The sequence below is a fragment of the Manacus candei genome, unplaced genomic scaffold (assembly GCF_025592945.1).
Source record: "Manacus candei isolate 608988 ecotype Guabito, Panama unplaced genomic scaffold, ASM2559294v1 h1tg000023l, whole genome shotgun sequence".
In the NCBI taxonomy this organism is placed as follows: domain Eukaryota; kingdom Metazoa; phylum Chordata; class Aves; order Passeriformes; family Pipridae; genus Manacus; species Manacus candei.
The window spans coordinates 3,458,363-3,470,718 of NW_026138071.1; the positions used below are offsets into that span (position 1 = coordinate 3,458,363).

The 12,356-nt window shown below is 40.9% G+C and overlaps 1 protein-coding gene across 1 annotated transcript in view; it reads left to right on the forward strand.

Annotated features, from left to right (window-relative positions):
- Positions 1 to 12,356, forward strand: part of TFCP2L1 (transcription factor CP2 like 1) — a 37,198-nt gene that overhangs the window by 16,637 nt on the left and 8,205 nt on the right. The window contains exons 3-13 of the mRNA XM_051787023.1: positions 1,666 to 1,742; positions 3,291 to 3,396; positions 3,669 to 3,775; positions 4,251 to 4,403; positions 5,439 to 5,549; positions 7,279 to 7,370; positions 8,737 to 8,785; positions 8,882 to 8,975; positions 9,857 to 9,947; positions 10,614 to 10,714; positions 11,680 to 11,822. Coding sequence (XP_051642983.1) covers positions 1,666 to 1,742; positions 3,291 to 3,396; positions 3,669 to 3,775; positions 4,251 to 4,403; positions 5,439 to 5,549; positions 7,279 to 7,370; positions 8,737 to 8,785; positions 8,882 to 8,975; positions 9,857 to 9,947; positions 10,614 to 10,714; positions 11,680 to 11,822 — 1,124 coding nt within the window. The remainder of the gene's footprint in view (positions 1 to 1,665; positions 1,743 to 3,290; positions 3,397 to 3,668; positions 3,776 to 4,250; positions 4,404 to 5,438; positions 5,550 to 7,278; positions 7,371 to 8,736; positions 8,786 to 8,881; positions 8,976 to 9,856; positions 9,948 to 10,613; positions 10,715 to 11,679; positions 11,823 to 12,356) is intronic.

Sequence of the window (12,356 nt, forward strand, 5' to 3'; positions counted from 1 at the left end):
GACCCTGATCTTTTTATGCTAATGCAACAGCATGGATTATGTAGGGTAGTATGTACATCTGTCTAAAATTTGCCAAGTGAACAATATTAACATGTATCAGTGGGAATGCTAGAAAGTCTCTTGAGTTAAAGTGTGGAAGACCTCAGTTTCAGGGCTGCAGTTTACAAAATCCACTTTTGTTGTCCAGCAGTCTTCAAAGGCAGGTGACTGTTGTCACTTTGTTTTACTCATGTGCAAAGAGATGGGTAAAGATCTATGTATCTTTCCAGTGCTTATTTTGGTACTTCATATGGTTTATTCTCCCCTCTGCCTGTGCCCTAAGCCACTGGCTGGATTTAAGGGTCACTTCCTGTTTGCAGAATTCCTATTAACATCTGTAGGAGTGTTGTGCAAACATTTGGGGATTCAGTATGGCCTCTCTTGCCCCCCCCCCCCCTTTTTTTTTTTACTACCTGTCAACCAGCTGAATAAGCACAGTTATCCATGTGCTCTGTTTGATATGTTCTCTACTCATGCAGGTGGGATTCTCAAAAGGGAATCTCCGTGTAACGCAGTGCCTTTCTGATACATCTGCTGTCATAAGTCTTCCATTTCTAGATCTGGATCCAGAAATGTAGTGGATTTGTCTCTGTCGATAGGAGCTGCTTGAAGGGAGATATATATCTGCTTTGCAGTTTTCTGCAGAGATACTAGTTGGGCCAGAAAACCCAAACTGATCTTCTTGGTGCCCTGTCATACCCTGTACATTTTTCAGGAAAAGAGAGGATAGCAAGAAAACCAAGAAATAAGGTATACATGTACTCCATTAATCCTAATGATCCTGTCCTGCATTGGTACTGGCTGCAGGTTTATTGTAAAGACTTGCTATAAAACAATGAGCTTTTGTACTGTTGTAGCAATTTGTGCATAAGGTATTGAGACATCAGTCTCATTTGTCTGCTGTCAGCCTTGGAGAGAGATGTTGTTTCATAAACCAGTTAGCTAATTTCTATTGAACTGGCTAAATTCCTTATTCTGAGGGTGGTTGTGGGGTGCTGGAGTATGAATTCCCTTCCCAGAATTGGTCCTTGCAAATGCTGTAATACCCCACTGCCTCCACACACATATCTAAAGGAGTGTTTATGCCCTGGGCAGCAACTTCCCAGGCCTTATGGAAGAAATTTTGTATTTCTGGTTCACCAAAACACCTTACAGGCCTGACTGCTCTCTGGAAAAGGGAAGATTTTGCCCAGGTTTCTATCCTCTGCAAAATAGTGCCTAGATGTGTTGTGCCAGCATCTCTTCACACAATGACTGCTTTAGCAGAGTTGCTTTAGCAGAAGGGACAGACAAAGACAGTGCTGTCACAGCCGTGTGACATGAGTGGACAACTGCCTTGAACACCTTGGTGACTTTCTGGAGGGCGACCAGAAAAGTGTAGCAGCCCTGGGAGACAGCTATAATTGATGCCCTAATGGAGAGATTTTAGTTGCCAAAAGGCAAAACCTTCCCCTCAGATTGCTGCTGTGCTTTAGTGCCTAATGATTACTGGGGCAAATGCATTATGTTAGCAAAAATAAGCTTTCCCTGATCAAACGTATGCTTTATCAGCCACATAAATGCCAGCATGACTCTCTCATTGCTACAACATATTAAACACCTTGGAAATGTTTCCTTAAACTCTAGGTCAGTCTTATGAAATCCGTCTACTTGAGAATAGGAAATTGGGAGAGTTTCAAGATTTAAACACAAAATATGTAAAGGTAAGGAGAAATATAGATTTCTTTTCTTCCTGCTACTACATACAGCCTTTAATGAAGGGCCTGACCTTGCTCACACTAAGACAATGGAAAACACTTTGCCATTGTTTTTAGTGGGAGTAGGGCTGATGAAGTTGCTGAGTGCTAGTTTCACGGGACTATGCAGCTTGGCTTTGCAGGGCTTCAGGGGAACCTTTATTCTGTTTGTGATCATGACCCCAGAGTTTCACAGTGAATATTGGGTTCAGGGGAATCCCAAAGTTCAGTGGTGAACATGGTCAAAGCTGCTGAGAGGCAGACTTGTCTCCCTACTTAACCCCAGCAACATGCCTGGGCTATTACATGTCACATGGAGGGCCCAGGTGTTTATATCATTCTGCCAGGCAGACTCTGCATAGCTCCAGTTTACTTTGGTAATGGGCATATTTATGAACATACAGAACTTGATCATTTGGTTTGGGGGAGGATTTTCTTTTTTTGTTTCCCCCACTCCCAAACCAGTTCAAATTCAAAAACTTTGGTCCGGACCTTGGTTCTGGATCCAACCTTCAATTCTTGACTGTTCTGCCTCAGGATTTCTTTTGAGAGGTGGGGACCAGTTGCAAAATTTGTATTCCAAGCTAGATTTCAAATGTTGTCCAAGTTCAGGCAGTTCCCTATTTGTCTTTTGGCCCATTTCAGGTAGTGTGTGGATTGGGATTCCAGTTTTGCAGGTGTTCCCACTGTGGCTTGCTTGCTTCTTGGGCATTTCTCAGGTTCATTGGCAAAAATTGCCCACTCATTTGATACGGAAGTCCCCAGCAGGAGTATGGGCTTGAGAAACTGGGATGTTAGGGGTCATTAACTCGTATAAGTGTACCACTCTGAGTATACAAAAGGATATGTTAGTTAGGAGTACTTAGGACTTGTCTGCCCTGGGGATTGCCTTTATTCCAGCCTTTTTTCTCCAGTTATTGACATGGCTGCACCATTGCAGGCCAGCTTGCTGTTACAGATGCTTTCCTATTCTAGACTTGTTTAACTACACCTGGGCAAATCAGTGACTGGCTGTTAATGGCTGGAATCAAGTTTTAATTCCCACTGACAAGGTGTCTGGACATGTCCACTGGTGCAGGGACAGGTGAGCTGGCTTCCACGTTTGCTAATCAGAATGGGGTATATTGGGGTTGGGACATGGTACAGACACATTAAATATTACCCCCATATGAGCCTTTTTGAGTGGAGGCAGTATAGTGATGTTTACATGGCATGACACCTAAGATGAGGTGCCTATAGTACTTCCAGAGTGAATCCCAGAAAGCTGTACAGGGCTGTGTTATGCAGTATAGATGTGACCTGTGAAGGGAGAAGTGTGTTTCTCTCTCACTCAGGGGTCCCTTAGGAATTGATAAACATGGTGATGGGTCTCTTAGGTGGACCCTCAACTCTCCTCACGAATGGGGGTGAGAAACATAACAGATCAGCTTTTGCTTCTACTCTGGAAAACAGAAGTCATCTCAAGAGAAGGGACTTGTGGATCACAGTGTTGATATTGCTGTCTTTTCTTAACAGAGCATAATTCGTGTAGTTTTCCACGACCGACGCCTGCAGTACACGGAGCACCAGCAGCTCGAGGGCTGGAGGTGGAGTCGGCCCGGGGACCGCATCCTTGATATAGGTGAGACTATTTCATTGCAGTACCTGGGCAGTGTTTGGAAGCTGAATCATGTGTATGGAGTGTTTGCATCTGTGTTTAGGTTTTTTTTTTATATCTTACTGTCATAGGAATCCTGTATGGGATTTGAGTGGGAAGGAGATCTAGCACTGTAGATCCAAAATAGATATCTCATTGGTGGCTTCATTTTTCACATGCATCTTGTAATTGTAATTGGAAATGCTTTCTTTTCTTGAATTTAATATTTTTAAAATTTTAGGGGTTTTCTTCTACAGATATTCCGCTGTCAGTTGGTATCTTGGATCCCAGGGCTAGCCCAACCCAGTTGAACACTGTTGAATTTCTCTGGGATCCGTCAAAGAGAGCCTCAGCATTCATTCAGGTAAGAGAGAAGTGATATTTCTGGGGTCAATACAGTGGGTGGATATCTTACAAAGACCTGAAGGGTTAGAGTAGCCAGGAGATGAAGGAGAGACAAAGATGTTAATGATAATATAGAAACTCATGTGACACTGATGTTGCTTTCCAAGTGTGAGTTTTGTCTGGAGGAAACTGTTCATAATCTTGGTTTTGCTTGGTTTCCTCCTTCATGAGTATTTCTCATTCTGAACACCAACCCTGTTTTTAAGCTGTATGAAGGGTTCAAAGGATGCTTTTCCTGATGCCCTGTTTCTTTCTGAACTGCTTGTTCTTCTAATTGTTTTGTCCTGAGGAACAGAAGTGAAAACGTATGAACTCTTCTGCCTTTCTTAGTTTTTTGGGAGGAGCCAAAATGTCATATTCAGGCAATTTCTGAAATTCAGATTTGCACGGGTTCCAACAGTCTCCAGAGATGAGCACAGCTTCTATTTTGCCAGGTACATTGCATCAGCACAGAATTTACTCCACGGAAACATGGAGGAGAGAAGGGGGTGCCCTTCCGGGTGCAAATCGACACCTTTAAGCAGAATGAAAATGGTGAATACACAGAACACTTGCATTCTGCAAGCTGCCAGATCAAAGTGTTCAAGGTATGAGGTAGTTTTGGCTTTGTCATCAACTAGATTAAGGCACAGGAACATGCCAAGATTTTAAATTGTGTAGGAGTGATGCAAATAGTGGAGTAAAAGAACAGACTTTTAACTGGGTGTGCTTGAGATCTTAAACAGGACCGTTGTGCACAAGGTGGCATAAACACTGAACTACACAGCAATTCTAGTTGAATTCAAATGATCCAAGTGCTGCACCAAGACCTAGGCCAGTCTGTTGTGCCTCAAACACTATACAAATACTGAGATAGTTAGGGTATCCACAGTGTTTTGATGCTCGTAGGCAATCAAGACATTATGGCATCTCAAGTTGCTTTGATTTAATCCTCCCTGAACAATAAGAGTGTATCCTGGAGATCTTAAATACACTGTAGTTTTGGTGGGGGAGAGGGGTTGTGTTTGTGTGGGTTTTGGGGGTTTTTTTGGTTGTTGTTGTTGTTTTTGTTTTTTGTTTGGTTTTTTGTTTTGTTTTTTTTTTGTTTTGTGGGGGGGTGGTTTGGTCTTTTTTTTGTTGGGTTTTTTTTCAGCAGAGTTCCTCTCCATGCTACCACAGAGAAATTCAGAGAGAAAGCATCTCTGAAGCTCCTAATCTGGGCATGGTAGACCTGTAGCTACTTAACAACAAACTTTCCAGAGGCCTGTTTTCTCAAAGGATCTACTGCTCCAGTTTTGCTCCTGTGAGCAGTGTCTTTCTTGTTCCTGGAAAGATGGTACAAACACCAGTTGAGATGCATAACTGCTGGGGCTCATGCTGAAATGATTGAAATCACATCTCAGGACTGTGATCAGCCTATTTTAGAATTGCAGTAGTCATTCATGGGTGATGTGTAGAAACAGTAGAGATCCTTGAGTAATTTTTTTTTTTTGTCTAGAAAATACAGATCTGATCTTGTTTCATATGTAAAGTCCCCATCAATCTTAAGGAAGCTTTTGTGAGCAGATTAGATAAATCTGTTGGCCTTTGTCTCCAAACTTGTAGTACTTGGTGTAAGGGAGAGCCTGTGCTTGTGCTTATAGCCTAAAGGAGCAGACAGAAAACAGAAGACTGACAGGGAAAAAATGGAAAAGAAGACCACCCAAGAGAAGGAGAAGTATCAGCCTTCCTATGAGACAACTATTCTCACAGAGGTAAAGCATTTTAGACACGTTGGGAGATACTACATCATGTTGGGAGATAAATTTGAGAGAAAGCATCATCTAACTGAGCCCTGGAGATTGTCTTGTGGAAACATGTATGCTCAAATCTGATTGAAATTGAGAGCAGAGTGAAATTATAAAATGACTCTCACTGTTGAAATTTATGAAAGATGCCAAAACTTCTTATGTTTCAGGGTATAAACCAACCCTTAACAACTAGCTCTAAAAGAAATTATTTTCTCAATAGTCTTCTGTGCTCCTGGGCACTTGTCATGGCCCTCAGGTGCCAGTTGTAAGAGGTATTTTTTTGTTGTTGTTTTTTAGAACTGTCTGGCAAAAGTTCATGTCGGTGATGGGGCACTTGAGCAGATGAATAGACCTGTCTGATGAAATGATTAATATGTTTTTCTATGAATGTGCCTATGAAGCTACTGTTACATACAACATCTGAGAAGATTCTGGGTTTTACTCTAGGAGTATCTTGAATGTCTTATTTTCTGATGCATCTGGTGTAGAGTTGTATATGTTTCTACCCCTCCCTGTCATTACTAAGATTGATGTATAAATTTACCCTAGGCTGCAGAATTACTAAGCAACAGGGCTCATGGAAGGCATTTAAAAGTGCAGTTCAGTCTCCCTATGGGAACGTCTTGTCATTAGGTTTAGTTCTTGGTTTTTTTCAAGTGGCTTGCTGGACTTTCAAAAATTACATTAATTTATTTTTAATTTAAATCAACTTCCTGTTTGTGAGATCCAGTCCCTCCCACTCAATTTTCCTCACGTTGCCAGGAGCAACCAACATGTTTCCTAATTGATAGACCTAATTCCATTGAGTTGGCAGATCTCAAACTCTCCTATGAGCTCTGCTGCACTTTGACATATTGCATGGGGAAATGTGAGTTGCCAAAGAGTTAAATATTTGCCAGTGCTTGTGGAGATGATAAAGCATTTGCTAGTGTTTGTGGAGATGATAAAGCTGCAAAGCTACACTTGTCGTCTTTTTATCATTGCAAACAAGGATACTACGGAGCATTTTCTTGAGCTCTTGATGGCAGGGGGCTCCAAAGGGGTAGATTCTCCTACTGATTACACTGGCTTAAATTCAGAACAGAGTCACCAATTCTAGCTGGGTTACTCTGGTTTTATGCTACTGTAATGGAATGTGGAGTCTGACCTATATTTGTGAAGGCTTTTAGTAGCTCTGTGTCTGTCTGTCTATTTCTCCATGTAGTATCCATTTATGACTGGAGCTATTTGACTGATCGCCAGAGGCTTTAGCAGGCTGGTTCAGATTCTGCTTTTTCACTGGTATAAACCTGAAGCAATACCACTGGACCGTATTCGTCGCTCTTGCCTGGATTTAATTAGGGATTTATAATTGAGACCAGGGGTATTTCTGTATCGTTGCTGCCTCCAGTCTGAGTTGACTTACTGGCGTTGCTCTGACTTACAGCTGTGCACACTTTGGCCCAGTGTTATTTGGGGACAGGCTTTGTGAAATGGGAGAAAGAAATGTGGAATGCACAACTGGAATCAATCTGGCCCCCTGACAGCCCGCTTGGAGAGCAGTGTAGAAAATCCATGGCCCATCTCCTCCTCCCAGCAGGAGTGATGAGCTGAAGTTAGTGGCGTGGCAACAGCATGAATGTGGTATTAGAGGAGAATCGAATCCTTTATTTCCATCCTTATGAAAGTATCCCTGCTGCCCTTCTTCCAACAGTGCTCTCCCTGGCCAGATGTGCCTTATCAAATGAACAATGCTCCATCTCCAAGCTACAACAGTTCTCCCAACAGCTTCAACCTCGGAGATGGGTATGTAACAAATAAATGCTTTATCTTTCCTGTTGATGTGGTAGCCTTTGGGTGCATAAGCTTTGTGTCCACGCATTTCATACCCTGGAAGAAGAGGTCAAGGACCACCCTTTCTAGGAAGGGGGAAAGTATGTCCCTAAAGCCTTTTAAGACCTTTCGTCCAGGAATTCCCTATAATTTGTATGTCCACTGTTTATGTAGTGACTGTAAGGTGAGCATCAGAGGACCACCAGGGCAATTCCTGGTGAGAACACACCATACCCTGTACCAATTCCCAGTATCTTCTCACAAGCTTGTTTGAGGCTTTCAGCACCTCTTTAGAGTTGTCATTTCTTCCTTACCTTCTATCTTGAGGTGGTTTGGGGTGCTGAATTCTCAGGTGAATGGGATGTAGAGATATCCTGCCTGGGGCAAAACAGCCTGGGTTTTGAGAAGCCATTTCAGAACAAAGGACTGGTGGAGGCATGTTTAATTCATTAATATAGCCATCATAAAGAAACGGTTCTAGTAATCCTGAAATGCCTGAGATGATAACTGATGTCAGAAATGTACAGCAGGGTCCTTCAGTACTTCTGAGTCCTCCCTGCAGCATACTTTCCCCTAGGAATTTGGCATAGGCCTTTCTTTTTATTCTGGTAGGACTCTGCCAACTGACTGCCTTCCCACACAGTTTATTAATCAATCCATGTTGTATCACAAATTTTCAATCAGTGGCCTCAACCTATAAATAAGGAGAAACATTGAAATTACAAAATTTTGAGTTAGTAGAGAGATCTGTTGAGCATTTTCTTCCAGTTGTAGATTATTAGCTCTTTGATAAAATCCTTGACATGTTTAGAAGTCCTGTCTATGTTTAGGAGGATTTAGTAGAAATGTGTTTTTGTGTAATATAGTTAAATTGCTATTTACTGTGTTTAAAATAATGCTAGGGTTGAATTATAAGGTCCTTTATTCAATTTTTGTGAAGAATTATTATTAGGTTATTTCTGGCTCATAAAAATTTTGAGTTCAACTACCCTCTAGGTTACAATTTCCTTGCTTACTTATGTCACATTAGTGAGTCACCAGTATACAAAAGCTTGAAAGAGGTCAGTAAATGTGAGTTTTTCCTCTGTGTTGAGTGTTGAGTAGGACCTCAACTGACCAACAAAAGGCTCAAGCAGAAAAAAGGTTTTTTTATTCTTTTCTTGGTCCAGATTTTGGACACCTTTTAAAAAACCTGATAGAGAAAGAAAGCCAAATTGGTGTGTAACTTGTGAAAGTTGAGTCAAATAGAGGAGAGGGGGAAGAGAATGGGCACTGCAATGTAGAATTTAAAGTAATGTGTTTTTTTTTTCTCTTTCAACTTTTATATAATTTCTTTTAGCAACAGTTCTCCAACCCACCAAATGGAGCTCCTGCCTCCCAGCAATGATGTAAGTACTTGAGATCATGTTAATGTGGTGCTTTTCTCTTTTAGGACACTGGTGAACAGTTCATTTCAAGACCTTCTTATTCTTTTTGCAATGTAGCATCTCCTTCCTTCTGCTTCTATTCAAGATGCCCAGCAGTGGCTTCATCGTAATAGGTTCTCTCCATTCTGTAGACTCTTCTCAAGTTTTTCGGGTGAGTTTAAACAGTCCAATTATTTTGGTTTTTGTTCTCTTTTGTAAAAGTGCAGCTCATGCTTCATATCAGTAGCATCTGCTGCTGGCCACTGTTGATGGGATCACTGGTCTGATCCAGTGTGGTTGTTCTTTTGTTCTTAGAGTAATTAGCATCTGTCAGAACAGTTTGTAGACATACAGAATAGGTAAAGATGGAAGAGAATTAATTAAAATGGAAGGGAATTCTTGAGTTCATTAAGTGCAACCGTCTGCTTGAAGCAAGTCCAGGACCTTGTGGAGTTGCCTTTGAGTTATCTCCAAGGTTGGAAATTTCACAGTCTTTTTAAACAACCTCTTCAAATACTTAACTACTCTCACAGTGAAAAATGGTTTTTCTTATATCTAATCAGCATTTTCCATCTTCTATCTGCTGTCTCTCATGCTGTCCCTGTGCACGTTTTGAGAAATATCTGTTTTCATCTTCGATGTACTCTCCCATTAGGTAGTTGTACAAACCAGAAGGATGGTGGAAGGGGCAATTGTTAGAGATGTTGAAACCACGAGGAGCCTATCTCTGACTTGCAACATGATTAAATAACCCAGTGAACGTTGACAGTTAGAGAAAATTGGGTCATTTAATGGCCAGTTAAATATCTAGCTTGTTTCTGAGTTGGCTAGAATATTTTCCAGTGTAGCACTGCTCTTTTGGCAGCTTCTAGCTTTCTGTTTCACAAGGAGTGATCTGAAGTGTACACCTCTCTGAATTTGCAACTTCTCTATGCAAACCAGCTGGTTGAGTTTTGTGGATTCTCTCCCCCTGCCCTTGCCTGCTGCCCATACACACAGTTTGGATACTAAGATTTGCTTAACTTCTGAAAAAAATCAATTTGAAATATGTAGGTGCCGACTTACTGAAGATGTCCAAAGAAGATTTTGTTCAAATCTGTGGACCTGCTGATGGAATTCGGCTCTTTAATGCAATTAAAGGAAGGTTTGTACTATTTCCTTCCTATTTTTTTTTGACAGCATCCCTTGGTAATTTCAGTGTTAACTAGAAGTTAATCCTGGAGCTGTAGCATTTAGACTTCCTTTTAATACTTCAGAGAGTTTGTCTCAGAGGCTGGAGATCACAATGGTATTCAAATCCAAGCATAGCTCAGAAATTTTGCCAATATATGAAGCAGCATAATGTGGATCTTCAATGGTTTATTTGCTACCAGCTGATAGCTTACATCCATTTCCTGAGAGACACAGTCTACAATACCCTATGTTAAATCTCCATTAGAGGTAACAAACAACAAAAAAACAAACCCCTGGAGCCTCAAGTGACTCTTAAATGTACTTTCGTTGCAGTAACCTCAGAAATTCTACAGCTGGGCAGGATTTAAATCAGTAGGGGCAGGTGTGATGAACTGCTTGACAACTGCTGTAAACTGTTTAGTCTTACCTGATCCTGAAAAGATTAAGGTGCTCTGCACTATCTCCCAGGGGTCTCCAAATAGATGTCCTAAGACATGTAGTCACCAGCATCAAGACTGCCCCTTAGTTTGTTATTTATGCACAGCCTGAATGATTCCATCTCTCATTGTTTGGTAGCTGACTTGAAATAATTTTACATCTACTAAATAACTTACTGCTGTTTTTTATTAATCCATAGAAATGTAAGGCCCAAGATGACAATTTATGTCTGTCAAGAACCAGAGCAAAACAGGTCCCATCTCCACCAAAAAAGAGACAATGGAGATGGCAGTCTTTGTGGTAAGTTTTTACATATGGATCTCATTAAACACTTACCTGGTAAGAATGCTGCTTTATGCCTGAGGTCCTGTGTGGGACACTGTAGTGTCCTGAAGAGTTTGAAGAGATCCTGTTTATCCCACTTCTGCCACTTTGGTTATAGTTCCAGGTCTACAAATTCCAACTGATACCATCCGTCTGGGGAACAGACCCAATTTACAACCTAGCTGCAGAATGCCACAGCAAAATCTTTATTCAGTTATTAGTAGGGAAAACAGCACTTAAAAAAAATATCCTTCTGTCCACAATTTACTTCAGATTATGTCTTGTCTGAAAAAATTCCAGGAAGTGGAAGGTCACTAGGCCCTAAAGTGAGGTTCTAATTCTTGAAAGTTCAAAGCTTTTGGAGACTTGTCATGACTCATGGCATGATGTACAATCAAATGAGAATAGAGATTGTCCTTAATTCTTGCACTTAGTAATAACCAGGCATAACTTTCCTACCTGGTTCCTATAATTTGGTTTGGATTTATAAAACAATACTGTCACCTGTAGTTACCTTATACATTGTATGCTTTAGTTTGTGCCTATGGGATTAGTGGATGGCATCTAATAAAATACTGCTTTTGTGTTACATAGTATCATAAGTTTGACATATTTTTTAAAAATGTCAAAATCAGTAGAAGTAGATTATCAAAAAATATTAGCATCTTTATGAGAGGGCTTTTTTAGTGCCCCATGATGCACATTGTCATTAGTACCTGTGTTTTCCTCTAGGTAAAAGTTGTGTGTTCTTTAATTGCCTGCTGCATCCAAGTACTGGGTTTTTTTTTCTGCATCAAGCTAGATATTTTAAAGGAACAAAGCTTGTTTATCTACTGTCAAGTTTTGAACCTTCATTTTAAATTAACCATTTGGTTGTTGAAGCTGAGGATCTTGGTACAATCTGTATGTGCTGTTCTGTAAGTACCTTCAATTTGTTGCAGTATATCATGCAATCTTCTTAGAAGAATTGACCACGCTGGAATTAATGGAGAAGATTGCAAACTTGTACAGCATTTCTCCACAGCAGATAAACCGGATCTATCGGCAGGGACCCACAGGGATCCATGTATTGGTGAGCAATGAGGTAAGGGGTTAATGCAAACTTTGTTGGAGCTGTAACAATTGACTGACTTCTTGATGCTAGAATGAACTTTCAGATTATGGAATGCATCTTCAAGCATTGCAAAGTTACTAATCCCAGCAAGTTAAAGCAAATACTTAGAGCGGATCAGTCATGCATAGCATTGATTTTGGTGTGGTTTCAAGACCTTTGCTTTGTAAAAGAGGTTGGGTTTTCTGTTTGGTTTTTTTTTAAGCAAAACAAAGCAGAATAAAATTGCTCATTTGTTGCTCTCTACAACTACCTTAAAGGAGATTGTAGCAAGGTGGGGCCGAGTCTCTTCTCCCAAGTAACAAGAGGCAGGATTAGAGGAAATGGCATCAAGTTACACCAGGGCAAGTTTAGATTGCATATTAGGAAAAAATCTGTTCACTGAAAGAGTTGTCAAGCATTGGAACAGGCTGCCCAGGGAGGTGTCTGTGTCACCCTCCCTGGGGCTGTTAAAGATGTGTGGATGTGGCACTTATGGACATGGTCTAGTGGTGCACTTGCTGGCAC